A 27,098-nucleotide genomic window follows, 5' to 3' on the forward strand; every position below is an offset into this window, starting at 1 on the left:
TTGGGAAGGGCCTGTTGTTAGGTTTTATTGTCTTACAAATTAAGTTCCTGATCCTTATAGTACAGTATCGGGTCGTCTAGCTCTACTCGTAGGCACTTTGTAAGTGCGTTCAAAACCATCTCCTGTATCATTTCCACCTGCTCGGCCGGTGTGTAGTCGTCCTCGCTCGAGCGCGATATCGTAATCACGACCGGTGCACTGGGAAGCTTGCGCAGGAAGCCCTCAAGCGATTGTACCATACGCACAATCTCCTCCCGGCTCGACTCGTGATGCGGCAGATCCGTCACGTCGCACGTGCAGCCCGCATCGTAAATCATCGACCAGTCGATCTCTTCCTCCTTGTACTCGTGCTTCAGCATCCGCACCACTTTCGTCACTTTCTCCAACAGGCCCGCGTACTCGGCACTAATCTCTTGCTGGTAGTCGACGAGGAAATGCTTCAAATTGCCCACCTCTTCCAGGTACAGGAAGATGGACTCGAGAAACTCGAGCTTCTCTTCGCGATCGCGAGCCAAACGTTGCATCTTTTTTAGATCATTTTCCGCGTCGTCTGCCAGCTCGGGTGAGACGAAGATTTCTTTCAGCTTCTCGTACAGCTGCACCCGATCGTAGATCTTCAGGAACGGATTGTGAGTGCTAAAGTAATCCAGATCGATGTCCAGAATGTAGCCCTCGGCCAGATCGGCATCCTCCGCCACCGCATACTCATCGACCGCACACACCTCCAGCTCGAGGCGCTTTTTGTTCTCAAGCTTCTCCTCCGGCTGGTAGCAGCCCTCCGACACAAAGTACTCCAGCGTGGCGTCCGTCCGTATCGAGCCTTCGAATTCGCCGACGTGGAACGCGTATTTGCCCTTCGGTATCTGCTCGGACCACGGTGGCTTTATCCAGACGATACGCTGTACGTGGCCCGCGAAGACGGTCGGCATGAGCCAGTTCTCGATGCTGATGCTATCCAACAGGTCGTCCTTGTTAAAAACGTAACACGCCGGCATGTGCTTCGGGATACACAAGTCCGGGTGTGAGTCAAAATGCAAAATCCGATTGCCGTGCAGTGGCAGATGTTTCGAGCCGAGGCAACGGAAAAGGAACGTTAGCACTTCCTGGTGATCTTCTACTACGAAGATCGGCACCTTTTCGAACGTTCTGCTCGTCGGTGGAGCAGCAACGACCGCTTTGGAAGTAGAAGACGACGCTTGGCTCAGGTTGTCAGGTTCAGGCGGATGATCTTTCGTTTCTTCGGCCGTGCTTTTACCCTGCTGCTCGGTCCGTTCGCTTGATTCATCCACCGACTTGGTGGCAACTAGTTGCGGTGCTTCTTCCGTGTCACTGGACTTTTGATGTTGTTTTTGTTGTTGTTGCTGCTGCTGCTCCTGAGTCTCTTCCGACTGCTCGTTAGATTTCCGCCGTTCGGCTGCTGCATCGCCCTCGGTTGATGATTCCATGCCTGCACTGTACACACGCACACAGCTAGTGCCGGGAAGTGGCCACTTCGGTCAATCACACCAATTACAGCCACCGACCAAAACGGGTGGAGGGCAGACACACTGTGGGCTGCCAATCAATGCTCACCGCCACCGGAATTGCAGCATGGAGCAGCCGAAGCGCAGCGATCGCCGTGTCACCGAGTCCGCGGAAACCCTGCCGGACACGGTGGAAAGCCGATGGAAACGATCGGCGGGAGAAGGCTGAAAATCCCGATACACGGTCCGAGTCCCGAGTGGCAGAGCAGGCCTAGACAGTGGCAGTCAAAAAGCTTGCTTCACGCGATGACGGCTCGTTACGACACCCCTTCTTCTCAAAATACAATCCCAACCGCGTTCCGGGATTGAGCGGTTTATACTGTACGGTTACGCACTTCACGCGTTGTCGAACGAAACGTTGCAACTGCAAAAACGAATTAAATTCACGAGGAAAACGTGACAACTCCTTTTCTATTTCCTAATCAGATCACCATTTTCTCTTTTCTCTGCAAACTGAAAGGAAACTCCAGGTACAACACGAAATACTTCTGTCCCGAGCTGGTTTGAGTGGCGAATTCAGGGCGAGCCGGATGCAAAAAACGAACGTAAATATTGACAGTTCATTGACATCGCCGAAGGCCGGAACATATTCCTCCCAATTCCACAGCAAAAGCTACGAATTGTTTCGTTAGATGTTGTGTTACAATGTGGTTTCAGTGTGTTACAAGAATATCCGTAGCTTCAACGGCTTGGTGTGACCGATAACCAACCCAAAACACGCTCGTCGTTCTATTCCGTGGCACAATGCACCAGATTAATGCCCGGTCTCTTGCGACAGGGTCTGTGGATGAGCACTGCGAACGGCGCCGATTAGAAGACGCACTGGACGATGTGGGCGTACAGTTTGAGAAAAAGTTCCACTTTCAGCCTATGCCAGAAGAATCGGTGCTTCCGCCACTGGACAGTGTGTTTCAAACTCCGCCGGCCTGTTCGAACCATCTGCAGTTGCAAAAGATCCAACTGAACGACATCAAGAACCGCCTGAACGATTTCGCAATCGAAAGCTGGCACGAGCATACACGCCGACGGTGCTCATCGGCTCCGATATTGTACGAACTAAAGTCGTACGTAAGGGCCGAGTTTGTAACGCAAGCGTTCGCCAAACTGTACGAGTGTTTGGTGGCCTACGAGCTGGTGGCCAGCAAATCGGGCGACCACCTTTACAGTGTGCACTTGTGCGAAGCTCCGGGAGCGTTCGTGACCGCCCTAAATCACTATATCCGGCTCAACTGTCCGCGGGGGACACGATGGGAATGGTTCGCCAGCACACTCAACCCGTACTACGAGGGCAACTCTCCCGGTCATATGATCCCCGATGATCGTTTCATTCGCCACACGCTCGACTCTTGGTGCTTCGGCGTCGATAGCACCGGCAACATAATGGTGCGTGAAAATCGCAAAGCCATCATCGAGCGCAGTCGTAAATGGCCAACGGTAGGTTTCCATTTTCCAGATCCATTATGCGCGTTTCGTGCTTGATATGGGACACACTCTTTTCCATAGGTACACCTCGTGACGGCAGATGGTTCGATCGATTGTCTGGACGTGCCCGCGGAGCAAGAGGAACGTGTTGCGAGGCTACACCTCGCCGAAACCGTGGTTGCACTCGCCATGCTCGGGACAGGGGGACACTTTGTGCTGAAAATGTTCACTCTCTTCGAACACTCGAGCATTAATTTACTCTTCCTGCTATACCACTGCTTCAAGGAATTGCACGTTTTTAAACCGTGCGCCTCGAAAGCGGGTAACTCGGAAGTGTATGTAATCGCCAAGCACTACCGCAAACCGGCCGGTATCGAGCTATATCTTGGCAGGATCAACGACTACTTGCAAAGCGACAACCCTGTCGATCTCCGTATGGGACTGTTTGACATTGGCGACTTGCCGGAATCGTTTGTTGAACAGCTCACCAAGTGTTCGGCCTGCTTCGTTCGCTGGCAGACGGACGTGATTGAAAACAATATTCGCTTCTACGGCTCCACCAACGATCCCCGCGAGAACGAAAGACTGACAGCATTTAAGCAAAAGACCAAGGAAATGTTTTTCAAGCGCTATCGCATCACAAAGATACTCGCCAACGAACGGATTGTTAACAAACGTGGTGGCTACTTTGGTATACTCGTCCACCAGGCGGAATGCCACGGTACACACAATCAGCGTGTGCGAGCGTCAACGTTGGACGTTTCGGGAAAAATCCTCTCACTACGGGGTCGGCTCGATCATCTCACACTCACTCGTCGAGTGATCAGGCCGGAAGCCCAGTTTGGTGGGTCCTCTGAATCAACCAATAGCCGACCGTGGTGGAAGGAAGTAGCCATTACTGTCGGTAAACCGGTGCAGAGGGTGGAAAATTCAACATTCACTCTCATTAACTGCCTGCGGCTGCTGAACGCTACCACCGATCTGTATCTCAAGATTAAGCCCAACAACTACTACAGTCCCATTCTGGACAGTGCCGATACAATCACCATCAACGTACTTGCATTTCCAAACCAAACGAACGCCGATCAGTTCGAAAAACAACTCTTTTACCAGATCTTGCTCAAAACTAAGGAGCTTGTACAGACACGATCGACATGTCCAGCGCTCGATCTGCAAGTGGTGTTGGAAAACTGGCTCTTCCTGACGCAGTACAGTGTCGGGATGCTGTATCTGCTGAAGTTGGCTGTGTTCGAGACGATCGAACAGCAATCCGCTACACGTCTTGCGCTCCGCCGACTGCGACCGGACGGTTTATCGAACCTTTCAAGAATATATGAAAAAGTAAACCTTTTGCCCTCCAAAGTAGCAGAGCCGCGATCTGCGTCATCGCTCTACACGGCGCAGCGAGACAAATCGATCATTGGCGTGGTGCCAATTTCTTCATTGCTTGATGAAGATTTGCAGTACGCAGTGTTCAATTACAACAACTCCCTGTGTTTGCTGTACTGCTCTCAGCTGCTGGACGAGATGGAGAGAGCCTACAAAAAAAGAAAGGAATTGGAGACAGGATGGGAACTACCAGACGATGATTGTGATATTAGAAGATGATTTGAGGTGCAAAGTTATCAATAAACAATTCAGTTATCGATAAACAATTTTATCAACCGACCATTTGTTTTGTTTTGTTTCCCACATCCCAGACGCCTCACTGATCGGGTACTCCGATTGATCCAAGGCTGCAAACTATGCTGCAGGACTGTTCCTGGTCTTTCCGTTTTTGGCCATGAAACATAAATATACACATCCCATGCGGAAGGAGGCCGCGCCTGGTGCCGCCGCTTCCACTTCCACGGTGTGATTGGCAGGCGCCGATTCCTTACACGACGCGGTTCCCTCGCCCTATCGTTTGATCTTATCACTTACAATGTTGTACTCAAGCATCACCAGCAGAAACGGCCGCAGAAATCGTTATGCCCAAATATAAATCATTTTTGTTTCCACCCAAACGTACTCAGTCTCGTCGAAGTGATAATTGTCTGCGGAAGTCTACGACACACGGTTATTTTCGGACATTTTCAACAAATCAGTGACCATGCGCTTTTTGTCCGCAATCGCCACCTTACTTAGCGCTTCGCTGATGCTTGTGGGACTACTCTCGTTCAGTGCCGCTAATCCGATGGGTAAGCAATCGGAAGTGGGGCAATGCGAGGTTTAGTTTTGAAGCTAATCATCACTGAAACTTGTACCAGATTCACTTGCCGTCGTCCCGCCAGCATTGCTCTTGGCGCAGTCACGTGCCGGAATGGTTCAAACGCTTACCTGTGCCAGTCCAACCTGCCTGAAGCAGTGCCAGGGACGTGGCTATCGACGCGGAGCCTGCCGAGTTGCACGATGTTTCTGCTCGTTTTTGTAAACCTGAAAAAGAACGTTATCGTGTCCCTGAGCTCCGGGAGCTATTAACTGCGTAGATTAGATAAGATATGATAGAACTGATTGAAGAATCGTTTTTTTTCTGTTCGGTGAATTGTAGCGATCAAAACATTCTGGTCCACCTTTGGTGACGCACGTGCGGAGTGAACAAGTCAATATATCAATCAAAAATGCGACTTTACAACATTCGTTCTGTTGGAGAAATGACGCAAATTAAGAATAAAAAAGTATCAGTTGCAACAATTGGCCTCGATCACCGACAACACCTTCACCGACATGCCTTTATCGAACGATTTACATACTAATTTTGTTGGTCTATTTGCCAACCCCAAGCGGGTTTAGAACGTGTACTAAACAATTAGCACGTCCCGGGATGCGGTTACAACGGACAACGCTCGATAACCTACGAAGGCTGCGCCACCGTGTCACGTGGTGAGTACCGACAATTGCCGGACACTTTCGAACACAGTTCTTCCACAATAGTTTCGGTTCGGTTAATTTGAACAAACGCTGTACCAAGTGCACCGTCGGGGACAATGCGCCTCCATTCGCTTCGCTTGCTTCCATATTGCACTCAGTAGAATACACCCTTGCCGATGGCCCCAGAAGAGGGAAATCCCTTTTTCGCCAGCCCGCTATACTTACATTACTCTGCGAGCCTGAAAGTGTGTTTCGAATTCGAGTTCTGCGGAAATCAAAATAAATAAAACTACCAGACATTCTTTCGCAAGCCGCCCGACAGACGTTCAGACCGGGATCGATCGTCAGGAGATGTCTGTGGGCGCGACAAACTCGACAAAAACTCGGTTGGTCAACAAATCGCGCCCGAGAGACCAGAGAGCAAGATTGATAGCGAGAGCCTACGAAGACGAATCTGTAATCCCGTACACGGTTGCCCCGATTATGGAGACACACGAAGAACCTTTCGCGCGAACCTCCGAATGGCAGATGCCGACACGTCCACACGATGTTTTATCACGCGTGCAGTTTTATCAGTCGCCGTGCGAAACGCAACCCGTACGGACGCGTGCCTCTCCCGTGTGGAGGGATTTAATAGTTTGATGGGCGCGTGTGCCACGGCCCCAGTTCTCGGGATGTGCTTTAAAAGCGCGCTGTGTTCCGAAAGCGTTCACCGCTTCTCTATCACGCGCAAACGATCGTCCAAAAGTGCGTGAAATTTGTGGAAAGTGAGTAAGAACAATAGAACTCTTGAGACAACAGTTTGGCTCTCGCCACATCAAAGACATAAGACATGAAGCTCTCGGGCCAAACGACCTCGCCTTTAGCCACGCATCACCGGGGCAATGTTCCTCGACGGATTACCAGCATCATCAGCGTCGTCGTTATCAACGCGCTTGTGGTTGTTTTGTGAGTGAATTTTAAATCCAAACAAACGCACTCCCTGCATAGCCTACTGTTCTTCTTCGTCCATATGCTCTGCTCGCACAGCCACCCATGGAAACCGGTTCATTTAAGGTTTCCGTGTTTGGTATCCAAATTCCGACTTAATGTGGGTGAAGGTCCTTGCTGCACGTGGTTGGTAATAATCTCAACCCATATGTCCGCTGTTCCCATAGTTAATGTGTGATTTGTACGTGTCCTCTGTATTGTTTCCCTGGATTCGCTGAAGTGATCAGCGAAGCCCACGGCAATCCACGACCTTTGTGTACGTGATTTCGGTGTGAATACACAATGCACACACTACACCACATACCGCTTAAGGGAACGACAAAATATGCTCCAGTCGGTACTCTTCTTTCCACTGTTTATCGTTGCTGTTAGAGGACGAGATATTTTTGGAGGCGCTAATAACTGACGGTTTGTTCCGGCCACCGGCAGCGAATGGGTTGCTCGGTACATAATCCCTTGTTCCGTCGGAACGATGGCGGAAACTGGAAAGACACACAAACAGAGTTGACGACAATAGACTTTGGGCCACCTGCAAAGTGTTGTCAGCTTTGGTTGGCAACGGATCATGCGGTTTTATCGTGCGTGAAAAAAGAGTAGTGGCTGGTCGAAAGAAAGAGCCTGCCAAGAGGTCGAAAAACACTCTCCAGATAGCTGACGGTATCTTTGATGGAAGAACATTACTTCACCAGGTATGATTTTTCACCATGGCAACGGCTGAGTATAGCCGCCGGTCTTAAGCGAATGTTTTCAAACCTCTGTAACGTGATCTATCCACACGCGACGTGTGTTATCTCTGTGTTATCGATGTAAACATTTTCCAGATGAAATTAAGACGAAAAACAACAATGAAACAGACCGTCGTTCCGCCGGCAGTTCATTTCATCGTTTACAGATATTTAATTTACTTTTAATGAGTTCAGTTAACCCTCTTCGAAAGTGGAGGAAAAGAACGGTTTTAAAAGGCAATTATCATCGGCCGTATCTGCGATGAATCTGAAAGGATTTTCAGAACCTTTGCAAACTCGAGTGCGGTCGATTCTGCTCTCGACATGTGCCCCGCACGCAAGACGACTCCGAGCGGAATGTTCCAACTAATCTCTCTTACAGCTTAACTTTGCCAACAAAGTTTGCTCCATGTTTAACTCTATCATGTCGCACGTATTCTAGATTCTCGTGATGAGCTATGTCAGATCTTGGAATTCAGGGTAACATGGACTGCTCCTAATGCCAATGGCTGGGTTTACGCCTCAATAATTCAGATAGCGACACACACTTCCCATAGCTTCCTGTTGACTGTTGAGCTTACGTGCGGTCAGTTTGCACGGAGAAACGTTCATTCATATTAAACATTCTCGAGTTCTTCATTCTCCTTCGTCAGATCGGTACCACTTCATGCCATCGCCTGCAATGCTTGCATCCACAGATACACTTCGAATCTCGGTAAAATGCTACATTATAAAAACATCCATTTTACTTCCATTCAAAAGCGGTGCCCGTCTGAATAACCGGCACACATCACAACCCACGTCATTTTTCCGGTTCCGTCAGCGCCACCAGCATGTTTCGAACCCTTTCCTCGTGGGTGCTTTAAGGCTTTCGGGGAAACCTGTGGAATCTGTGATCGATTAAAATCAATACAGCGCTTCCTAGAACTACCGTAATCCGCTTCGAACCTGCAGTTTTTCAATGCGGTTTCAAATATTTCCACTACGGAAACTGAAACCGTATAAAATATGAGGCTCAGATTTGAAAACCGTAAGTCTGCACGAGATGTCGAGTTAGTACATCGCAAAAAAAGGGCCCAACGGATGGAGGATTTTTTGTGTAAATTGTTAACCACACCCAGGTGGGCGGGTGCGACCATGACATTGAGCACATCAATGCATGATTGGTAAAAAATCTCTATAAATACCTATGAATGGACGTTCTGACTGTGGCAATGACCAACGAAATTGTAGCTCTCGTACGCTATTTGAACGAGACGAACCTTTTTTGTAATACCAACGAAAATTAAAAAGGGTTACTCCTATCGAGAGGGCAAAAGAGGCAAACACTGGCCACTGAGTCAGGGCCACTCGAAACCGTCTGGTGTGCGATGCTGGAATATCGTTTAAAACACCTGTTATTCGATTGTCCGTTGTCAAAAATTGTCCGTTTAAAGATAGGCGTGGTGTGGGTTTTGCATATCGCTATATCCCAAGACGAGCAAAGAATTTTGCGTAGCATCACAAACCTAAAACCGGACGGATGGGGAACTCCCAGGCCGACGGCATTAAGCTTCGGGGAACGTTTTGGGCAGTGAAGCATTACAGCGAAGATTTTGTTGTGCTGTAATATTGGAGACAGAAAAATGGGAAAAAAATCAAACGACGGCAAACAAACCAAAACAAAACCAACAAAAAGGCCCGACGCACGTGGGACGTGTTTTTCAAGCGACCTACCAATTTTATCCCTCGGCGAGGGCGACAAAAAGGTCACCGGAACACAGTTGAGGAGTTTCAAAGAATCGCCCGTTCTGAGGGCTGGACCGTTTTTGAACGCCCAAGGGTGGCTGCGGACATCTTTCATGCAGCTACGGCCGTTTTTATTGCTTTCGCTACGTCTTCGTTTCGCCCCCTGCTGAAGTCATCACTCATCAACACAAATTGAAGCGTCCCCAGAGCGGCCCGATTGATTGAGCGGCGCTACCAACAGCGACCGTTCGATTGTACCACTTGTTTATTCTTTTTAATGAACGAAATAAAACAGAACCTTCCAACGCTTTGGCTTCTCGCAGCACAAACGTGCCCATTGTAACGGCCCAGCTACCGCTCAGTCTACAGAATCTCGTTGTCGAAAACGTGGCCATCGAAGAGTGCTCGACGCGACCCCCGCTCCCTAATAGTATCGGCGTCCACCGTCCCGTCTGCCAATTCGCCCCACCGGACAGCACGGTTTGCTTCCGTGGTATCGATATGAAGCGGATAGAGGCGATAGGGAAGGCGAACCAAACACGTCAGCTGATACTGTGCGATTGGGCCGTGCGTACCTTCGACCCATCTGTGCTGACCAAGCTGCCCCGGTTGGAACGGTTCGCATTGACCGGCCGCTCGTTACAACGATTGGCGCACAACTTTCCCCCGCTCGCGTATCTCCGGATGGTCAACATAACCGGAACGCGCCTGAATCAAACGGATGCGGACGCATTCTACGACCTGGAGCAATTACAGGTCCTCAACCTGCGGGGCAACGAGCTGGAGCAGATCGAACAATATCGCTTCCGTAGCGGTCACGTTGAAATTTATCTTCAAGGTAGCCCCTTCTGATGGATAAGGAGCACCAAAGAATTTGTTTTTCTACATTATTATTTCTCACTACAAGGCAATCTGTGGAACTGCACCAACGACATGATCTGGCTACTGCGGGAGCGTTCCGAGCAATACGTCGACGGTCCCAGCTGGGTGTGCAAGGATTGGAAGTACACCGGACGGCCGGTGCTGACGGCCATGGAGTATAAGCGTGTCGTACAGGAAAGTTGCATGCATGAGGAGATATGGAACTGTAGCTGCCATGTGTCCTTCCTGCGGCTAAGTGACAACGGGATGTCCTTTCACCCGATGATCATGGTGAACTGTAGCGATCGTGGATTCTACCAACTGCCGCAGTATCTGCCGGGGAATACGACCGTTTTGCACATTTCCGGCAACAAGCTCGATTCGGTAGACAGTCTGACGACCAACGAGCACTACCAGAGTGTGCAGGACATCTACCTGGACCACAACCGGATTACTTCGATCGACATTCTGGAGGATACGGTTTGGTTGGACCATTTCCGGATCCTCAGCCTGCGGGGAAACAAACTCAACCGGGTATGTTGTGCCTGACTTTGTGTGATATGATCGGACGGAATCAATTTAAGACCCTGTTTGTTCCCTTCTCAGATACGCGTTTACACTGTCGAGCACGCGATAGAACGGAATCCGAGTGTGGGAAAGTTGTATCTCTCGAACAACCCGTGGCGCTGCGGGTGTCGCTTTGCGATACGCTTTCAGCGGTTTCTGCGCAAACACGAATCGCTGGTCGCTGACACCCGCAACATTACGTGCTATTTCATCCATGATGAGGACGGCAGCAAGCAGTACCTTCCAGTGTTGACCCTCACACCGAATGACATCTGCCGGGAGTCTGAGCACAACACGGCCGCATTCTACAACTCCCTCAGTATCGTCTTCGCCTCACTGATCGTACTGATCTTCACCAAGCTGGCGTACGATTACTATCGCTACCGGAAGTACGGTAAATTACCGTGGTTAATTATGAAAATGCCCTAATCCACTCGGCCTAGTTCAGGGCGGAATCAACGTACTTAAACCACCCCTAGTCCTGTATACGGACATCATCTCAGTTTGAAATGTGATAGTTACGGTAGAATCGAACTCGAAACCAACGAAGACAAACGAAACTTTAGCTGATAAATGAACCACATTACAATCTAAACTACAATTTGTTGCTTAATTTAGGATATTTTCTTCAATAAAACGTTTGTTTATTGTTTGATTTTTGCGAACGAGCACGTTCTCAAAAACCAAGCACCGTTCAACAGTTCGCCTGCTTTGATCAGTCCATCTTCGGCGTTAGTAAATCGGGTAGAAAGTAAGATGAGGAGCAACACTCACGCAGTTGACGGGACGTCCATTGCAGCACACGGGAGAGAGGCCACCTAAATGCCTACTACGGTTGTCACACGCGCAATGCACTTGGCCATGTTGGGATTGATGTCCTTAGTAAGCGTGTGCTTGACCTGCTTGATGGCGCTGGTAAAGGCGATGTCGCATAACGACACCACCTCGCCGCCACCGAAGCCGACCGTTTTGCCCAGCTTCGCACCAAGCGTCCGGAGGATCTGTTGGCGCTGTTTCATGTCCTGCTTGTTGATCATCAGATAGCACGCATCCAGAATGGAATCTACTTCAACCACGTTCTCCTGTAGCTCGTAGTTGAATTCATTCGGACCGCAGCGCGAAAGGTACCGCAGGATGTTCACTTCGCCACAGATTGGGACGTAGGCGGTCGGAGACGTGATCATTTCCGTGTACGTTCCAACTGAAGCAAGAAAAGAACCATAAGAGAAAGAATTGTAGTAACAATTTCCCCTGGCACCTTCGGCTATTTTTAGACGAACCATTTTTCCAAATCAGGGTCACTTTGATGTTGGGAAGGTTAGCGACAGTGGTGCTGTTGTTTGTTATGGCCTGCTGGAAGCTGACCGCTTCATCGCTCAGCTTCGGAACCGTCGAATGTGTAAAACATTCCACCTGCAAGTTCAGCCGATCTTTCCACAAGTTCTTCAGAGCCAGCAGACTGTGCGGTATGTACTCGGGGCTTGCGTTTACCACGAAATCTTGCAAGTAGATGAGCTGCCGGAATCAGAAAAAGTACGGTTTAGAAACAGCAACATACAGCGGTAGCTTACCGTCTGATGGGGTAACATTGCCTCATACTTACATTAATGGGCTCGGCCGTTAGTTTGGCCGACGATGTGGTTGCCGACGATGGCGATGAGGTGTTGTTGTTCAACTTCAGTTCTGTGCGCATCGACAAAAGTTCCTTCTTCAAATCGGCGAGCTGCACAAGCACACGTTGCTGCCTGTCTGCTAACATGCTCAGTTCGTCGTTTTCTACCTGCAATTTCGATAGAGATAGTATGATTAAGTCAGTCCCCACGGACCCCGCGAAGCAGAAGATAGTGTACGAGAAGGAGTAATTCAAACGGGAGGCTAAACAACCCTCTACGATAAGGAATGGTAGTGTACAAAACCTTTTTGAGTAAATTATCGATTTCTGCTGACAGCGGATCGACGCTGGCGGGCGATTGTTTGTGTTTCCCATCGCCGACCGTGCCACGATCAAAGGAAAACGTGCAAACCGGCTTCAAAGAGTACATGCAAGTTGGAACATCGCAAACATCATTCCGGTTCTGCACCGGCTTAAGGTGATACATTTTTGTTTGGACACTTCGCAAACGAGTCACAGCGAAACCGAATCAGACACTGGCAGGAGCCTAAGCAATTACCATTACACTCGAACGAACGATCCGTGGCCACGAAACTCTGTGAAATTTTCACTTTTTCCAATGTTCACGTTTTTCGGGATGTGTTCGGATGCAAAAAACCATTGAACTGTCAGCTTGACACTTGTTGACATCTGCAAACTTGTTGTGCCCGAAGGGAGACTGTCACAATTTCGCAAATAAACAAACGTAAACAAAAGCTTTCTCCGCAATCGTCACAATTTCACGATCGGCTGCGGAATTTATCAGACCGAGTGTAAAGTGAGATAACACAGTCCGCTGTAGATCATTTCTCGTGTTGGAGAAATATATTTGTGACAATTTATGTATGCCCTCACTAGTGACAGTGCCAACGTTTGTAGGTGATAATGTTTCGTAAAATAGCTCCTTTTGTGAGGTTGCCGAAACTAGCACAAAGCTACGGTTACGGATCTGCCAGCTCATCTTCCAGCATCCAGCGACGGATCTGCATCGTCGGAGCAGGTCCGGCCGGATTCTACGCCGCACAGTACATCCTGAAGCATCTGGACAATTCACATATAGACATCGTAGAGAAACTGCCGGTTCCATTCGGTCTAGTGAGGTAACTAATTCACGATTGGCAACATAACGTGTGACTTACATGTTTCTCTTCTAGGTTCGGCGTAGCTCCAGACCACCCGGAGGTTAAAAATGTCATCAACACGTTCACAAAAACGGCGGAAAATTCCCGTGTTCGGTTTCTCGGAAACTTAAGCCTGGGGAAAGATTTCACACTAGCGGAGCTGCGCGAACGATATCATGCTGTCGTTCTGGTGAGATAATACCTTCGAAAGCCACGTGCTTGTGCCATGAAATTGTCTGCATGAATGTTTAAACTGTTACAAAATAGACCTACGGGGCTGAAAAGGATAACACACTGGCGATTCCGAACGAAACACTATCAAACGTACTGTCGGCTCGAGAGTTCGTCGCTTGGTACAACGGATTGCCAGGATTCGAGAAGTTGAACCCGGATTTGAGCGGGAGTACGCTGACACTGCTGGGTCAGGGAAATGTTGCCGTCGATGTTGCTCGCATCGTACTATCAAGTGCGGATGATCTGAAGGTAGTATTGGTCGATGGGCTGTCCATCGTGTTTTAACTGATCACTTTTCAGAAAACAGACATAACCGAGTACGCCCTCGAAGCTTTGTCGAAAAGTAACATCAAAACGGTTCATCTCGTTGGTCGTAGAGGGCCTCTGGAGGCAGCGTTTACGATTAAGGAGCTACGAGAAATGCTCAAACTAGGGAATTGTAGAACAACCTGGCGGCCGGATGATTTTCATCGTAAGGACACCCTTTTCAGTGAATCGATTTTCCAAATTAAAGGCCACTCTTTCCACCACAGACGTCGAAGAAAGTATACCAAATCTACCTCGACCGAGAAAGCGTATCACGGAACTCATGGTGAAAAGCCTCTCGGAGCAAACAACGGACGCAGAACAATCGGGCAAACATTTTTTGCCAATCTTTTACCGTTCACCGTTAAGTATTATTGGCCAGGGCAAAGTAGAAGCCGTAGAGTATGCGGTAAACAAAGTCGCTGATGGTAGAGCGTTTGCCACAGATCAACGTGAAACCATCCCTACGGAACTCGTTTGTCGCAGCATAGGTTACCGGGCGATTAGTGTGGACAACCATATCAATTTCGATGAGCAGAAAGGGCGTGTTAATAACGCGAGCGGTAATTCCAATGAACCAGAGATCCACTAAAGCGCATCAGCTTAATTTCATCTCCACTTTTAGGTCGCGTTTTGAAACGGACCCTCACCGGCAGTGACCAAACGATCGACGACATCGAGGACAAGTACGAACCCGGTCTGTACGCTTCCGGGTGGCTCGCAACGGGACCAACGGGAGTGATTCTCACCACGATGAACAACTCGTTCGGAGTGGCGGATCTTTTGTGTCGCGATTTCCATAACAACTCCGTACGGATGAACGGTTCCCGACCGGGTTTGGAGTTGACCGGAAAATCGTACGTCAGCTGGAAAGGATGGAAAGCGATCGGAAGCGAAGAAGAACGCCGCGGTGCAGCCAAGGGCAAGCCACGGGAAAAACTTACGTGCATTAAAACAATGTTGGAGATTGCATCAAATGCCACCGACTAGGTGAGAGAGGGGGGTCGTACATTCCAACCCCAGTTTTTAGTAACCGCTTTTGTCATAAGCCGTGTTGTTACATTTTTCGTTAGAAAATATACTATCACCTCATAGATCATGAGCATTTGGTTTGGATCCGGCAGCATTAGCATCGCTTGAGATATTTTTTCGCGTCCTTACTATCGTTACCGAAGGTTTTCCCGAACCTGCATAAGATTACATATTAGTGAAAGGATCCACTTCACTTTCCGCCACCTAAACTATGCTTACCTAAACGTAGCCCCTGGCACATGTCCTTGATAGTTGGGCACGAGACCAATCGTTTTGTGGTAAATTTCGTTAACTCTGGCCGACGGTTGTGATGTACCAGCGCCAGCGATTGCTATCGGTTCCCACTCGGTACTTCTCCGGTGCTGGTAGCTATTGGTAAAATCACACAGTGCTTTCGACGTGAGCGACACGTTTGCTTCACCAAAGCGTGGCCACAGAAATGGTTTATGTCCAGTGTATCCTGTGAGGGGAATACAAAACGAACGGTCATTAAGATCGACACAGTCCCGCTGCTTCGCCCTTTAACACAAACTTGTAGCGTAAGACATGCTGTAGAAGTGCGATAGCGCGTCTGACCGCAGAATGAGGAACGAAATGCATTTTGTAGGACTGGACCCACCGATAAAGCTGAAACTGTCACTTCTATCGATCAAACATCGGCATTCAGCCGAATGGACCCGATGGGCAATCGTTTCGTCCCACAGAACTACGGAAGTAAGGAAACTAGGCCAATGCCAATGATCGACTGCGTATCGGGTGAAAGCGAAAACAACCCACCATTCGACGGTTGCAACGGTGGGCATCCGTCCATTAGCCATGCATCGCTTGGCGAATCATGCTAAAATAAACAATCTCACTTCTTTTCCATTTTTTCTATCAACTTTATAGCAATGATCGGAATTGAAAAGATCGTCAACATTTATTAAACGGCACCCGCGATCTTTGACTACAGAAAACTTATGCAAAATTGTCCTACATTCCTCGTTGAACTACGACCACAATGTGCGTTACTTAAATTTTGGCTCCTTATCCCTCGTTCAACCTCTCAATCAATTGACATTACCTAGTTTGGTCCATTTTTCTGGATGACCGATCGGCAACATCAGCGGTGGAGTGTCTCGAGAAAAGTATGGCAGCCCGGGCAACGGAGGCAGATTCTCCATTGGCACCTCCTTCACCACACTCAGGGCATCGGGCCGGACCATTCGAAGGGGAATTTCATAATCGTTCAGGCAAAACTGTAGAATAATTAAGGCAAGGCGTATTCAAAGGGTCTACATTTCGATCCAAGGCCTTGACTTACCATTCTCTCACCCAGACTGGCCTTCGAAATAGTTGAAATCGGTTGTGCAACCCTATGCCGCAACCGCTTCAACTGTGCCCGGGTACGCTGACAGTCTCGCTCGAACTCCGATAACCCTTCCGTCGTCGTTACGGCGTACCGTTTGCCAAACTTGTCCTTCGTCCTCGGTATGTACCCCTCGTAGCCGGGCATCGGCGTTTGGTGGTAGATGGTGTCCCGCAGATCGTCATCCTCTCGTCGTCGATCGTCGGCATCGAGCCGTGTGGCGGTTGGTATGCGTTCCACCTATTCCGCCAGAGATTCGGAGAAGAAAGTATTGAGAGTGTTCCACCAAATGGTCTAAACTTGTGCCCAGAGGGCGGATAGTTACGGTCCAAGCATCGTTGGTTCGATCGGAAAGAACTAAGTTTTCAGAGTGGGCCACCGTAGGGTCGATCAGTAAACGATGAGTCAGTGATGAATAGGTATTACCAATGCGATACATATACTGGGGACAGTACCCGGTGTACCTGGAAGTAATGAAGCATAAAGACACGTGCTTGATTAATGGAGGCGCCTGGTAGCCCTTGCTCTCTATTGTAGGGCGCGAGATAGTACGTCACGATGACAATCCAATTATTTAAGCACTTTCTGGGCGAAGAAAGTGCCAAGGTTATCGATTCACGCTCCAGCAAAGCACATGATGCATCGCCACAGTTGTTTCTATTCTCACGGTCAAGGCAAGTTCAGTGTTGCCGCAGAATTCATGGCCAAATGGTAATTCGCACATGAGTTACTGAAACGCCATGCCATTAATTCGAATACCCCAGCTCGGTATTCACCGCTAGAAAGGCACGATACCATTTGCACATTTTGCTGGCAATCGGCCGGAACGCCAGTTCGATTGGCTCGATAAATTCCATCCGCCACAAAAGAAGCGCCTCGCGGTGTAACTTTTATGGTGCCGCGGGCAGTAAATATCTCAGTGCCACTTGGCGTGTCACAAGACTACCGCATAAAGACTAAGGGGTAGACCTGGCTTACGCTCTGCCAAGGAGGTGTACATGGCGTGATTCAAGCTAACTTGGACAAAGCTGGCTATAACACACCACAGCATGCAATGTTCTCGAGCAATCCGCAAAGAACCTGCATTATCCAGAACCGGGGCATACACGTCACCGGCTTGCAGTGCACTGTAAGATGTTAATCACAAAAATGGTGCCATTTTAATTAAAACATTAACACGCGCACAGTACTTCACACTTTCGAGGAGTTTGCGTATAAAACGGTCATTTAAATTGGCATTGGAATTCATTAATTTACAAACACTTACCCTGGCATATAATGGGGTTGTGGGGTTGAGATTCGGCCTATTTTGGGTAGCGACATCGTTTCGCTGTACTGCACCGACGGTTCCAATATCGATTTTGATTTAAATAAAATAACTAAATAATAATGTCTCCAAGCGATGCGCTGCAAACAAACCAAGCGAACACCAAATTAGTAAGCGGCGTCTAGTCTACCCGGGATACCTTGCCTCGAGACCCGTGCACAAAACACAAACGATTGCTAGATGGTGAACTTATTTCAAGCTTCAAACAGGTCGTTGAGGTGCATAGTAAGACAAGGAACCCTTTACTTACCAGCGTTCGCGCCCTGTCCAAATGAAGTTCTCCGTCTGACTGAAGCTTTTCCTAATGAAACGGAAATGCAACGAAAGTGCTTCGACTGCCGGTAATCAACACTCCGCCCGGAACCGGATGCAATTTAAAATTAGTAAAGTTACCACACGACCCATGCAGCGTGGGGTTGCCGGAACTAGAACACGAGGTAAACGTTCGGCACGAACACGGTGCAGGATAATTTGCTCAAAGCAAACTCCGAGAGGGCGCTACCGAAAAAACGACCGCGAAATTTCGTTGCTGGCAGTGGATTGAGCAAAAACCGGCAATCCTAACCAAGCACAACTGTTGGATTCAACTGCGTCCCAATTGTCGTCTTCCTCGCCGTCGTAGCTTGCTAGATTTCATGCAGTCGCAATTTATGGACCGGTTCACCGATTGCCAAGTACTGCCGTGATTGAAACGGTACTGTTCCGTTTGTTTGGAGAGCGCACTCGATGGCATGAAAACACCTCGGGGTCACCTAAGGGCCACGATCGGGCAACTTGGGGCCTTCGTCGAAGCAATAACGCACCGTACGGCCGTACGGTGCAATAAAACCGCTCTGTTTATGTTCTTCGTCGTGGCGCCGGCAAGGCACGAAGGCATGGAAGGGATATGCTCACGGCTCAATTGTCGTCGTGCGATATTTTCGGATCCATGCTAGAAGTCTGTTATGCTAAAAAGACATCCGCCGTCGCATGATCTATCCAACAGCTACGGCACACTGCCTGTTCCACGGAACCATAGGATGAAAGTAAAAGTTCGTGACTTTTGCTTTGCGATACACTTGAGAAAAAGCACGAACGTCACATTTCAAAATCCAAATATCGTCAGCAGCGTACCGCATAGCTGTAGCGGGATGGCGTGCCAACAGCGCCGAACAGCCGATGGTCGGAAGCCATCAGCTGACGAAAGGCCGGAAAAGCGTTTCATTCATCAGCGTCTGTGCGCTACTTTAACCTTGTTCGGTTCGCGGTTCTCATAATTGAGCAAAGTCAGAACAGGATCAAGGAGCTAAGGCACCGTGCAAATTGTCAATCATTTTGCAGGGCCGTACCTTCTGGCCGAGGGCACCGGCTAAGGAGGTGGCCTTTGCAGTGAAGAGTGTTCCGTTGATTTATCGACCCGAGACCCGTCTCAATGCCCTCTCGATCACAACACCGAGCGGTCACAATGACGACCCCAAGTAAGGTTCGTGCTTGGCCAGAAGAGGTTCAGCTGATTTTGCGGCAATTGACGACAGTCCTGTTTTAAGTGGATTACAAATGTTTCGTTTACTATGAACCAATCGACGTTGTACATCCAATTTCCGAAAACGAACGGTTGCAAAATGGCAGCGTGTTTTAAAATGGTCTTTTTTGTTAAGAAAAAACAATTTAAAAAATCAAAAGATATCGTAGGCTTTAGAGCCAAGGACAAACTTCGATCCCTTCTTCAATTTTGATTTGTATTTAAAATATCCCACTATTTATTCATCGTGCCTTTGAACCAACACAACAAAGGGTGAGCTCCAAGCAAAAAATATGTAACAACCGTGTCAGTTAAACTAACGAATGTCAAACAAACACCCTTCCGACAGTCGTTTGGCGCAAATAAAATAATGCTTTTCGCAAACAGCACAGTACAATGTCGTAAAATGCTGACCTCTTCGTGAGGGTCTTATTATTGGACATTTTTCCTACGATGTTTGTCGCTGTGTGTCACGTGAATATTTGCGACAAATTAAAAATCAGCTCAAAAGGCAATTGCTTCATAATCATAACGGAACATTGCGACAAAAAAACGAAAATAGCGCCTCTGACGTTCGTAAAAAGAATCAAATTAATATGTTCTGCCACTCGCCGAGACGTACATTCCGCCAGCCATAGTGGATCATTGTCATTTGGTGTGGAACAAAAAGGTGCGAATTAGTTGAAACACTCGTCGCCTTCGCCGTCGCCTTAGGTGGGAGACTCAAATCAACCGATGAGTAAGTGCGCAGTAGCGTGCAGCTTCCGGAATTTTCAAACTCTGATTTGTTTCCCACATTTCGACAGAATGGTAACCCAACGCGTCAGACCCATGTTAGCTTTTAGTCACACATTTCTTCGATTTCCGGTTAAATGTGTATTACCCCGGCATGCTAACGACAATGCGACCAACCATGATCAACCAGGCGACCGCGGCGACAGATGAAGGCGCTAGTGAGTCATAGTCTTCTCGCACGCAGGGCTCAGGGGTTCAAATGTGTGAATAGGATGATCCGGCATAACCGAATAAATACGTGGAGCGGTTGCGTTAGGAGCTATAGTGTTACTTGACGCTTCGATAACGGTGGAAGTTCTTAGCTGCGGTGCCAGAAATTAGTTTTCAGTGCTAAAACCAAACTATAGTGCTACATACAAAATGCAACGAAAAGTCATTGTGAGTCACGTGAGCCAGTGGAATCGAATTAAACGATCGACAGATGTTCGGGATTACTTATTGCCTTTTTGTGTATATTTTACCACAGATTGCACCCTTCTTAGTTGTGGTGGCCATCACAACGGTTGTTCACAGTGCTCCGCATGTAGTGAGGACAGTCGAATCGGCGAATGGGCCAGCTCCCAGTGTGCCAGTACAAAAAATTGCTCCAAGTCCTACGACGACCCCAGCGCAGCATACGATCGAGAACGACGAACCACAGACGCGTGCGAAACGAGCGATCATCTTCCGGCCACTGTTCGTCTATCGGCAGCAAGAAATTAAAAGACAGAAGGCCAAAGAAATGAGGGAACAGCAACAACGGCCGCAGACAACCCAAAAGCCTCATACAGTGCAATATTACGCGCAACGATACCCGTACCAGTGCTGTTGAGGAGGTGAAAACGGAGTGTTTGTTATCCTGTGAAAATCATGACCAAGAACCTCGTTATTTATACCTACCGTAGATGCACGCATTGTAGCACTAACTACGGACGACATGTGCTACATAATCATGACGCTTTCAATATGTTAATGTAATAAAGTACTAAACTATGTATTCATAAATTAATGCATTAATGAATTTAAAATAGCGTCCAATCAATCTGAACAATCCAAATTGTCCAACAAGCTGTGCTGGGGTTGGAATTGGATGATGACCTTATGCAAACGATTCCACGGTCATCACAATTCACGTAACGTTTTCCATTTAGCATAGATTCAAAATTATTACCGGTTGGAGCGCGCGCGCGAAATTCTGTGTTCGGCCACAACCGGTTCAAAATTGACTTTGCCACTGACAGCTTCATTTAACGCTGACATACACTGACAGCTTTTTGACAACCGGTTTGTTCTGTTTTGTTGCGTGATTTTTTCACGATACACTAATTCAACACATTTTGCACCATTTCTATAGCAAAAAACATTCAAAAGGTGTCGCCAAGACAGCGAAAGAACGGAAAATGTTATCCCGGGCCTACCGATTGATATCGAAAAATGCGCTTTGCGAGAGAATAGTTTGCGTACAGGTATAGCGGAGCCTGCTATTGTTGACCAAAAGCAACATTGGTTTTAGTGTGCAATACTGTTTTGGTTTCAGGGAGGAATATCGAACCACAGGAACCGATCACGGGATTATCATGTGGCAACGGGGAATAGCCCTTCCGTTTCTCTTCTCAGTCCTCGCACCCCCTTTGGTCAACGCTTCAGCTCCGTTCAGCCACTAACAGCGGCAGTACTGATACGGAGTCTAAGCACCGGCGAAGGCGATAAGACGGCACTGTTGGATCATATTCCGGAACCACCAGCCATTCCTGTACCAGGCGCTCCCGAGGTGGCGGACATTGTGGCCGGTGCAGAACCAGCATTCGCCTCAATCGGCCTCGGCGGCTGGACTCCCGTGGGAATAGTACAGAACTGTATGGAATACCTACACATCGGCCTCGACCTACCGTGGTGGGGATGCATCGCGATCGGCACGGTCGTCGTGCGCACTTTGCTATTCCCACTCGTCATCGCGTCCCAGAAAAATGCAGCCAAAATGAACAACCATATGCCACAGATGCAGGTGTTACAGATGAAAATGACCGAAGCGCGGCAAGCGGGAAATGCTATCGATGCGGCCCGGTACGGCCAAGAGTTGGTGCTGTTTATGAAGGAGAAAAATCTGAATCCGCTGAAAAATATGCTGGTACCGCTAGCGCAAGCACCCATCTTTATTTCCTTTTTCATGGGCCTCCGAGAGATGGCCAACACACCCGTTGATTCGATGCGCGAAGGCGGACTGTTCTGGTTTACCGATCTCACCGTTTGCGACCAGTTCTACGCCCTACCGATCATCACCAGCCTAACGCTGTTCCTCACGATCGAACTAGGCACGGACAGTGCGCGGATGTCGGCTGCAAACATGCAGGTCGCCAAGTACATTCTTCGTGCCTTGCCCTTGTTCATCTTCCCGTTCACGATCAACTTCCCGGGCGCTATCCTGTGCTACTGGGCGTGTAGTAACTTCTTTTCCCTGGTGCAAGTCGGCTTCTTGCGAATACCGCGAGTGCGCGATTATTTCAAAATCGATCGAATCGTGACTCATCGACCAGAAACGCTTCCGATGAAAAAGAAAGGATTCACCGAGGGCGTAAAAGACTGTAAGTGATGCAAGCAAATGAACTGTGGATCATTACTTACCCTATGCCGTTTTTGCAGCTTGGACGAACATGAAAATCAGTCGAGAGTTGGAGGAGCGCGCACGCATTGACGAAATCCGTTTCCAGAAAGCCGGCAAAGGGCCTCTGGTGAAAACATACAAATACGATCCTACGGCGTCGCGAGCGGCACCGGCCGGCACGGTGAATGCGAAAAAGCGGTAATCAACCACCGTTGCGGTAGTACGATGCTGGTTGCCAGGCGCAATAAAACGATTCAATAATCAATCGATCACTGCTGCTTTATTTCAACGGAGACGAAATACACTGATTAATGACCTCCATGAGGTGGGTATTCTCCAAGGCCGCTGCCACACGCTCTTTGTCTGATAGCTGCTTATTTACGGCTTGCTCCGAGGCGTGCGTACCGGGATTTATCTCCACCGATACCTTAAACCGCGGTGGCAGTGCTCGCAGCAGCTTCACGCGAATCGACAATCCGATCAGTGTCGCCATGCTGCAGTGGGGAATCGTTGGTGTGAATAAGATTTTAATCGTGTTTTTCTCATTGTCCACCGTAATTAAGCTCTGCTCCAGGACGTGCAGCTCTTCTAGGGTTAGTGGATGTTCCGGATCATTGATGTTCCGGATTAAGTCTGGAAGAAACGCAGAAAGACAAAACAGGGTGGCTGATGGTTGCGCTTATAAACGAGCCCTTGTTTGCTGTTTTACCGAAAATTTCACGCTCGTCGAAAGGATCCAGCACGTCCTCGTTCTCGTCATCCTTGGTCACCTTGCGATCCTCGCACTTTTTGTAAACGTTTGGATTAATGTTCTCGAGCTCCGTCATTTTGTTCCGGATTTTATTTCAGATCAAAGTAAAGTGCGAATCAAAACAAACCTTTTGCGTATCGCTGTCAGTCGCTGTCAGTTGCTGTCAGTGGCTGTCAGACCGGATCCTTATTTTACTCCGCGCAATTTCAAACGATTGTAGAAAAAATTCAACGTCCAACAAAGGGTTTTTATAAAAACCTGTTTATTAGAACCACTTCCTTTACAAGTAAAAAAATAAATAATATTTAAACAACCTATTCGACAATGATTTACACACTACCCCCATACGTTAGGAACGAACAGTTTCTTTTTCCTTGCGCCACTTATTGTATGCGGCACTGCAATCGCAGCAACAGTTGTTGTCTCGATTGTGGTCTCTGGTACCGTATCCTGTCGCCTGTAGAAATAATGTCCGCTATAGTTGATGTCAATTTCAGACTACACCATATTCCCAGTTTACCTTTTGATGTAGTTTACGTAGTTATTACGACCGTTCCATAGGTCTGGCCTGTAGTTATAGTATCGTTTGTAGTAGTTATTCCAATACTCTTTCACGGAAGCATCATTCCAGTAGTTTCGATTATCTACTCGTGTCAAATAATTATCGTACGCCGGGGCGCCATAGTAGTTCACTCGCTGACTGATTCCTCCTCGATCAGCAGCCGTGGGGACGATTAAATTCTGGCCTTGTCCGTAGTCATAACTTCTTAGAGCAGGCCTGGTAGAGTAGAGAAAAATCAGGTAGCGATATTTTATTTTCACTCCTAAGTACAACAACCGTAAAGCACCTACTGTGGCCACACATTTCCTTGCACTGCTGGGTAATTGTAATAGTAGTACTGTGTTTGATAGTTGTTCGAGGGGTAAAAGAACGGACCAGAGAGCACACCCGTACACAGTGCAATGGTTACACACAGTTGCAGCAAAAACTGGCCAGAAAAACGAACTGAACTCGTGGAAGTCATCTTTTGCACTGTCCCTGAAAGCGGCTAATCGTTTCTAGTTTACGTTACTCGTGATTCTTACAACTGGACTGATACACGTCTTGGTAACCGTGTGCTTGGCGATCCTATTAGCATCTCCGGGAGCAGGAAGGAAGTGGATCTGTCGATCACATCACGTTAGCGCGTCGTCACGGTTTATGCTGTGCCAAATTCTTCTTGCATCGGGGCACAGTATGAACCAATATTCCAAATTGTTGCTACGTTCTTATTTATTCCGCCGTAGTACCGATAGGATTTGTCGAACGAACTTTATCGGATTCTAGATTGAATGGATTATGGATTGAAATGGAGAAGAGCTCCACCGAAGAAACTTCTCACCTGAGGGAAAGCGAACGTGCCGCCAGCATTCCTATCCGTTGCCCATGTTTCACACTTCCAATGGCCTCAATTCATTGAACTTGAGACCCCTTTAATGTTAGGTTTACCAATTAACAATGGATTGTTATCTTCACGACTTTGGTACTATCCGAAAGGGTATGTTTTCTTGTACTGCGACACTATTCTATTTTCGGAACTGTACCTCGAATTTGTTTACGAACCATTCAAAGCAGATGGAATGGTACGTGAAGATCGTTTAATTCTCGTACGTGCCCACCTGTGTCCATTAAGCACTTTTCGCGATGTGCAAATACAAGATAATTTAAGTTGATTTTCAGTCGGTTGAAAATTAATTTCATTATAAGGCATACGGATTTTTAAGGAAAACCGCAATTTATTTTATTGGCGCATCTTAACAGGTATTTGTTAATCGATCAATAGTATCGATACATGGTGCATGAGTAATCTATAGTATAAATAATCATCGATTAACAACCTAATTTCAAAATTATACGTTATCACAGGCCAGCAGGCAACGTCCCGAACTATACGCACCGTACTAAAAGGGCTGCCCAACGTAATATGGATACTGAACATAGTACGGGTATGATGTGGGCTTTGTGTAGTTGCTTTCGAGATGACGCTTCCTTAATTGCTGATGACGGTACGCGAACAGTGGGCGAAAGATGATCTCCCGCTTTTGCCGGCTGCTCAATCGTTCCTCGGGGACAGCAGCGGCTTGCTGCTGGGCTGTAGAAAATGCGAGCCTCCATTCAGTCGGATGCTCAAGCTGGTTCACGGAGACGCGAGTTGGGGCAGAGTATGTCCCCACGATGCAGCAGAGGATGAAGAAACAAACGATCGTAACCTGTAGTAAAAATATGAAGATGCATCAATGGTAGCTTCGATTGCAAATTGATTTCAATATCACTTACATTCTGAGCGAATTTCATTTTCGTTTCCGATAAATTTTGATCTGGCCGGTCAGTAAAATACTTACAAGTTTTCAACCACTTAAGCGTACGAATTTTTCCAATTTCTTGTTTCTGATGGAACCAGATTTTCTAAGCGTTGCTAGATATCCGTTCTTTGCCACTGCGTGCTTTAAACTGATGATCTGCCGGATAAACAATGGCCACATTTATAGCAGCATCCGGAGCGTGCCACGCTAAGATCCACACTCATTTACACCTAATGTGGTGGTCGCATGGTCTGCAAATTACGTTTGCAAAAGCACGGCCAGATGATGGTCGGATAATCCCGAAATGTCGATGTAAATTCCTTCCTACGGACAGGTCCGATGCCCAATAAATCATCACCTTCATGGATGACAAACCCATTGGTTATAGAATGGTCGCCATGAGATTATTATTACCAGAGTGATTAACTACTAAAACATTCATACTTAAATAAGTCAGTTTCGTTAATTTGATAAGTTTTTCTAATTTTAAATAAAATGGAGGTCTTTTTGAAAACTGATCTACGAAACGAAGTTTCAGTTTCTTTGTAAGGAATGTTAGCGGATGTGAAAGACCGTTTTAAACAAATTTTCTTAGGCCTAATTTCTTTTAAATTATGCTTGGTTCATCATTCATTACATTTTGCTCCATTTTTCCTCAATTACATCATGCAGAAATTATAAAAGGATGATTTGTATCTTTAAAGGTATTTTCATCATATTTCATCATATGATAGTCATCGTTTCTATCTTTGTAAGAAATGTAGCATGAGTTCATTTCTGGTACGAATTTTAGCACCGGTAGGTAAAACCGGATAGCAGCAGCCGCCGATTGGCCCAAATTGTGACCAACACCTATGACTCCTCGCGGTGTCTTGTGACATTATGCTGCTTACGGCGGTTGTTAATTAAATGATGGCTTTCCAGTAAATGGTGATCAATTAGCAATCAATTATACAACGCGATCTCTTTCTGATGCGTATTAACCCTGTTCTGGATGCTAACGTTTGGGATGCGGATTTTAGAGTTTCGGACACTAACCGTACATGTAACGGGCAAGGAGGGCCGCTACATTTTCTATCGACGGTTTACGTTTCACACTTCCAAGATGCCATCATTCTCGTACGACCGCACCCACTTGTGTCTAATAAGCACAAATCCCAGTTCAATTTGATCCGTTACGGGTTAATTTAAGTTGATTTTCAATCGCTTGAAAATTAACTTCATATTAAGGTATACGAATTTATAGGAAAAAAAATAATTCATTTTATTAGAGCATCTTAACAGGTATTTGTTAATCGATCCATAGTATCGATACACGGTGCAAAGCATGAGTAATCTACAGTATAAATAATCATCACTTAACCACCTAACTTGATAATTGCACGTTATCACAGGCCACCAGGTAACGTCGCGAGCTACACGCACCGTCCTAGAAAAGCTGA

At 47.5% G+C, this 27,098-nt stretch overlaps 9 protein-coding genes across 10 annotated transcripts; 5 read left to right on the top strand and 4 right to left on the bottom strand.

Moving 5' to 3' along the window:
* Positions 1 to 5: 5 nt before the first annotated feature.
* On the bottom strand, positions 6 to 1,741 carry LOC131213283 (UPF0489 protein C5orf22 homolog). Its single transcript, XM_058207302.1, has one exon. It carries the CDS (start codon positions 1,443 to 1,445, stop codon positions 33 to 35), a length of 1,413 nt encoding a protein of 470 aa, XP_058063285.1. The 5' UTR covers positions 1,446 to 1,741; the 3' UTR covers positions 6 to 32.
* Positions 1,742 to 2,267: 526 nt separating this feature from the next.
* Positions 2,268 to 4,553, top strand: LOC131215988 (cap-specific mRNA (nucleoside-2'-O-)-methyltransferase 2). Its single transcript, XM_058210384.1, has 2 exons — positions 2,268 to 2,957; positions 3,027 to 4,553. Exons 1-2 carry the CDS (start codon positions 2,268 to 2,270, stop codon positions 4,551 to 4,553), a joined length of 2,217 nt encoding a protein of 738 aa, XP_058066367.1.
* Positions 4,554 to 6,434: 1,881 nt separating this feature from the next.
* On the top strand, positions 6,435 to 11,358 carry LOC131205893 (protein singed wings 2). 2 transcript variants are annotated; one of them, XM_058198194.1, is made up of 4 exons: positions 6,435 to 6,743; positions 9,562 to 10,076; positions 10,146 to 10,633; positions 10,706 to 11,358. In XM_058198194.1, the coding sequence occupies exons 1-4, from the start codon at positions 6,628 to 6,630 to the stop codon at positions 11,093 to 11,095; spliced, it is 1,509 nt and encodes a 502-aa protein (XP_058054177.1). In that variant the 5' UTR covers positions 6,435 to 6,627; the 3' UTR covers positions 11,096 to 11,358. The 2 variants fall into 2 exon arrangements, with proteins under 2 accessions (XP_058054177.1, XP_058054185.1); XM_058198202.1 differs by lacking the exon at positions 6,435 to 6,743 and adding an exon at positions 7,370 to 7,474.
* LOC131205905 (probable aminoacyl tRNA synthase complex-interacting multifunctional protein 2) lies at positions 11,282 to 12,907 on the bottom strand. The gene is made up of 4 exons (XM_058198215.1): positions 12,583 to 12,907; positions 12,270 to 12,446; positions 11,947 to 12,181; positions 11,282 to 11,867 (listed from the first exon to the last, which is right to left on the bottom strand). The coding sequence occupies exons 1-4, from the start codon at positions 12,763 to 12,765 to the stop codon at positions 11,485 to 11,487; spliced, it is 978 nt and encodes a 325-aa protein (XP_058054198.1). The 5' UTR covers positions 12,766 to 12,907; the 3' UTR covers positions 11,282 to 11,484.
* Positions 12,908 to 13,128: 221 nt separating this feature from the next.
* On the top strand, positions 13,129 to 15,076 carry LOC131212012 (NADPH:adrenodoxin oxidoreductase, mitochondrial). The gene is made up of 6 exons (XM_058205729.1): positions 13,129 to 13,417; positions 13,472 to 13,628; positions 13,706 to 13,921; positions 13,973 to 14,144; positions 14,206 to 14,541; positions 14,604 to 15,076. The coding sequence occupies exons 1-6, from the start codon at positions 13,203 to 13,205 to the stop codon at positions 14,966 to 14,968; spliced, it is 1,461 nt and encodes a 486-aa protein (XP_058061712.1). The 5' UTR covers positions 13,129 to 13,202; the 3' UTR covers positions 14,969 to 15,076.
* Positions 15,032 to 17,740, bottom strand: LOC131212021 (UPF0605 protein CG18335-like). Its single transcript, XM_058205740.1, has 6 exons — positions 17,626 to 17,740; positions 16,684 to 16,822; positions 16,314 to 16,598; positions 16,074 to 16,248; positions 15,230 to 15,470; positions 15,032 to 15,165 (listed from the first exon to the last, which is right to left on the bottom strand). The coding sequence occupies exons 1-6, from the start codon at positions 17,679 to 17,681 to the stop codon at positions 15,105 to 15,107; spliced, it is 957 nt and encodes a 318-aa protein (XP_058061723.1). The 5' UTR covers positions 17,682 to 17,740; the 3' UTR covers positions 15,032 to 15,104.
* Positions 17,741 to 20,402: 2,662 nt separating this feature from the next.
* Positions 20,403 to 20,792, top strand: LOC131215989 (uncharacterized). The gene has a single exon (XM_058210385.1). The coding sequence runs from the start codon at positions 20,403 to 20,405 to the stop codon at positions 20,790 to 20,792; it is 390 nt and encodes a 129-aa protein (XP_058066368.1).
* A 503-nt stretch (positions 20,793 to 21,295) lies between these two features.
* LOC131211021 (mitochondrial inner membrane protein OXA1L) lies at positions 21,296 to 22,821 on the top strand. Its single transcript, XM_058204362.1, has 3 exons — positions 21,296 to 21,426; positions 21,498 to 22,542; positions 22,601 to 22,821. The coding sequence occupies exons 1-3, from the start codon at positions 21,361 to 21,363 to the stop codon at positions 22,762 to 22,764; spliced, it is 1,275 nt and encodes a 424-aa protein (XP_058060345.1). The 5' UTR covers positions 21,296 to 21,360; the 3' UTR covers positions 22,765 to 22,821.
* Positions 22,822 to 22,830: 9 nt separating this feature from the next.
* On the bottom strand, positions 22,831 to 23,429 carry LOC131211032 (MIP18 family protein galla-2). Its single transcript, XM_058204373.1, has 2 exons — positions 23,272 to 23,429; positions 22,831 to 23,195 (listed from the first exon to the last, which is right to left on the bottom strand). The coding sequence occupies exons 1-2, from the start codon at positions 23,387 to 23,389 to the stop codon at positions 22,843 to 22,845; spliced, it is 471 nt and encodes a 156-aa protein (XP_058060356.1). The 5' UTR covers positions 23,390 to 23,429; the 3' UTR covers positions 22,831 to 22,842.
* Positions 23,430 to 27,098: the final 3,669 nt, after the last annotated feature.

Source organism: Anopheles bellator, chromosome 1 (genome assembly GCF_943735745.2).
Source record: "Anopheles bellator chromosome 1, idAnoBellAS_SP24_06.2, whole genome shotgun sequence".
In the NCBI taxonomy this organism is placed as follows: Eukaryota; Metazoa; Arthropoda; class Insecta; order Diptera; family Culicidae; genus Anopheles; species Anopheles bellator.

Coding starts and splice junctions, on each gene's coding strand:
- LOC131211021 (XM_058204362.1), top strand. CDS start 21,361: ATGTTATCCCGGGCCTACCGATTGATATCGAAAAATGCGCTTTGCGAG. Junction 21,427..21,497: donor AGAGAATAGTTTGCGTACAG/GTATAGCGGAGC, acceptor TTTTGGTTTCAG/GGAGGAATATCGAACCACAG. Junction 22,543..22,600: donor CACCGAGGGCGTAAAAGACT/GTAAGTGATGCA, acceptor CCGTTTTTGCAG/CTTGGACGAACATGAAAATC.
- LOC131212021 (XM_058205740.1), bottom strand. CDS start 17,681: ATGTCGCTACCCAAAATAGGCCGAATCTCAACCCCACAACCCCATTAT. Junction 16,823..17,625: donor CAACCCCATTATATGCCAGG/GTAAGTGTTTGT, acceptor CATTACTTCCAG/GTACACCGGGTACTGTCCCC. Junction 16,599..16,683: donor GAACCAACGATGCTTGGACC/GTAACTATCCGC, acceptor CTGGCGGAATAG/GTGGAACGCATACCAACCGC.
- LOC131205905 (XM_058198215.1), bottom strand. CDS start 12,765: ATGTATCACCTTAAGCCGGTGCAGAACCGGAATGATGTTTGCGATGTT. Junction 12,447..12,582: donor TCGATAATTTACTCAAAAAG/GTTTTGTACACT, acceptor TCGAAATTGCAG/GTAGAAAACGACGAACTGAG. Junction 11,868..11,946: donor GACCCTGATTTGGAAAAATG/GTTCGTCTAAAA, acceptor TTCTTGCTTCAG/TTGGAACGTACACGGAAATG.
- LOC131215989 (XM_058210385.1), top strand. CDS start 20,403: ATGTTCGGGATTACTTATTGCCTTTTTGTGTATATTTTACCACAGATT.
- LOC131205893 (XM_058198194.1), top strand. CDS start 6,628: ATGAAGCTCTCGGGCCAAACGACCTCGCCTTTAGCCACGCATCACCGG. Junction 6,744..9,561: donor AACGCGCTTGTGGTTGTTTT/GTGAGTGAATTT, acceptor GGCTTCTCGCAG/CACAAACGTGCCCATTGTAA. Junction 10,634..10,705: donor GGGGAAACAAACTCAACCGG/GTATGTTGTGCC, acceptor TTCCCTTCTCAG/ATACGCGTTTACACTGTCGA.
- LOC131215988 (XM_058210384.1), top strand. CDS start 2,268: ATGCACCAGATTAATGCCCGGTCTCTTGCGACAGGGTCTGTGGATGAG. Junction 2,958..3,026: donor GCAGTCGTAAATGGCCAACG/GTAGGTTTCCAT, acceptor TCTTTTCCATAG/GTACACCTCGTGACGGCAGA.
- LOC131211032 (XM_058204373.1), bottom strand. CDS start 23,389: ATGACGGAGCTCGAGAACATTAATCCAAACGTTTACAAAAAGTGCGAG. Junction 23,196..23,271: donor CGACGAGCGTGAAATTTTCG/GTAAAACAGCAA, acceptor CGTTTCTTCCAG/ACTTAATCCGGAACATCAAT.
- LOC131213283 (XM_058207302.1), bottom strand. CDS start 1,445: ATGGAATCATCAACCGAGGGCGATGCAGCAGCCGAACGGCGGAAATCT.
- LOC131212012 (XM_058205729.1), top strand. CDS start 13,203: ATGTTTCGTAAAATAGCTCCTTTTGTGAGGTTGCCGAAACTAGCACAA. Junction 13,629..13,705: donor GATATCATGCTGTCGTTCTG/GTGAGATAATAC, acceptor GTTACAAAATAG/ACCTACGGGGCTGAAAAGGA. Junction 14,542..14,603: donor GCGTGTTAATAACGCGAGCG/GTAATTCCAATG, acceptor CTCCACTTTTAG/GTCGCGTTTTGAAACGGACC.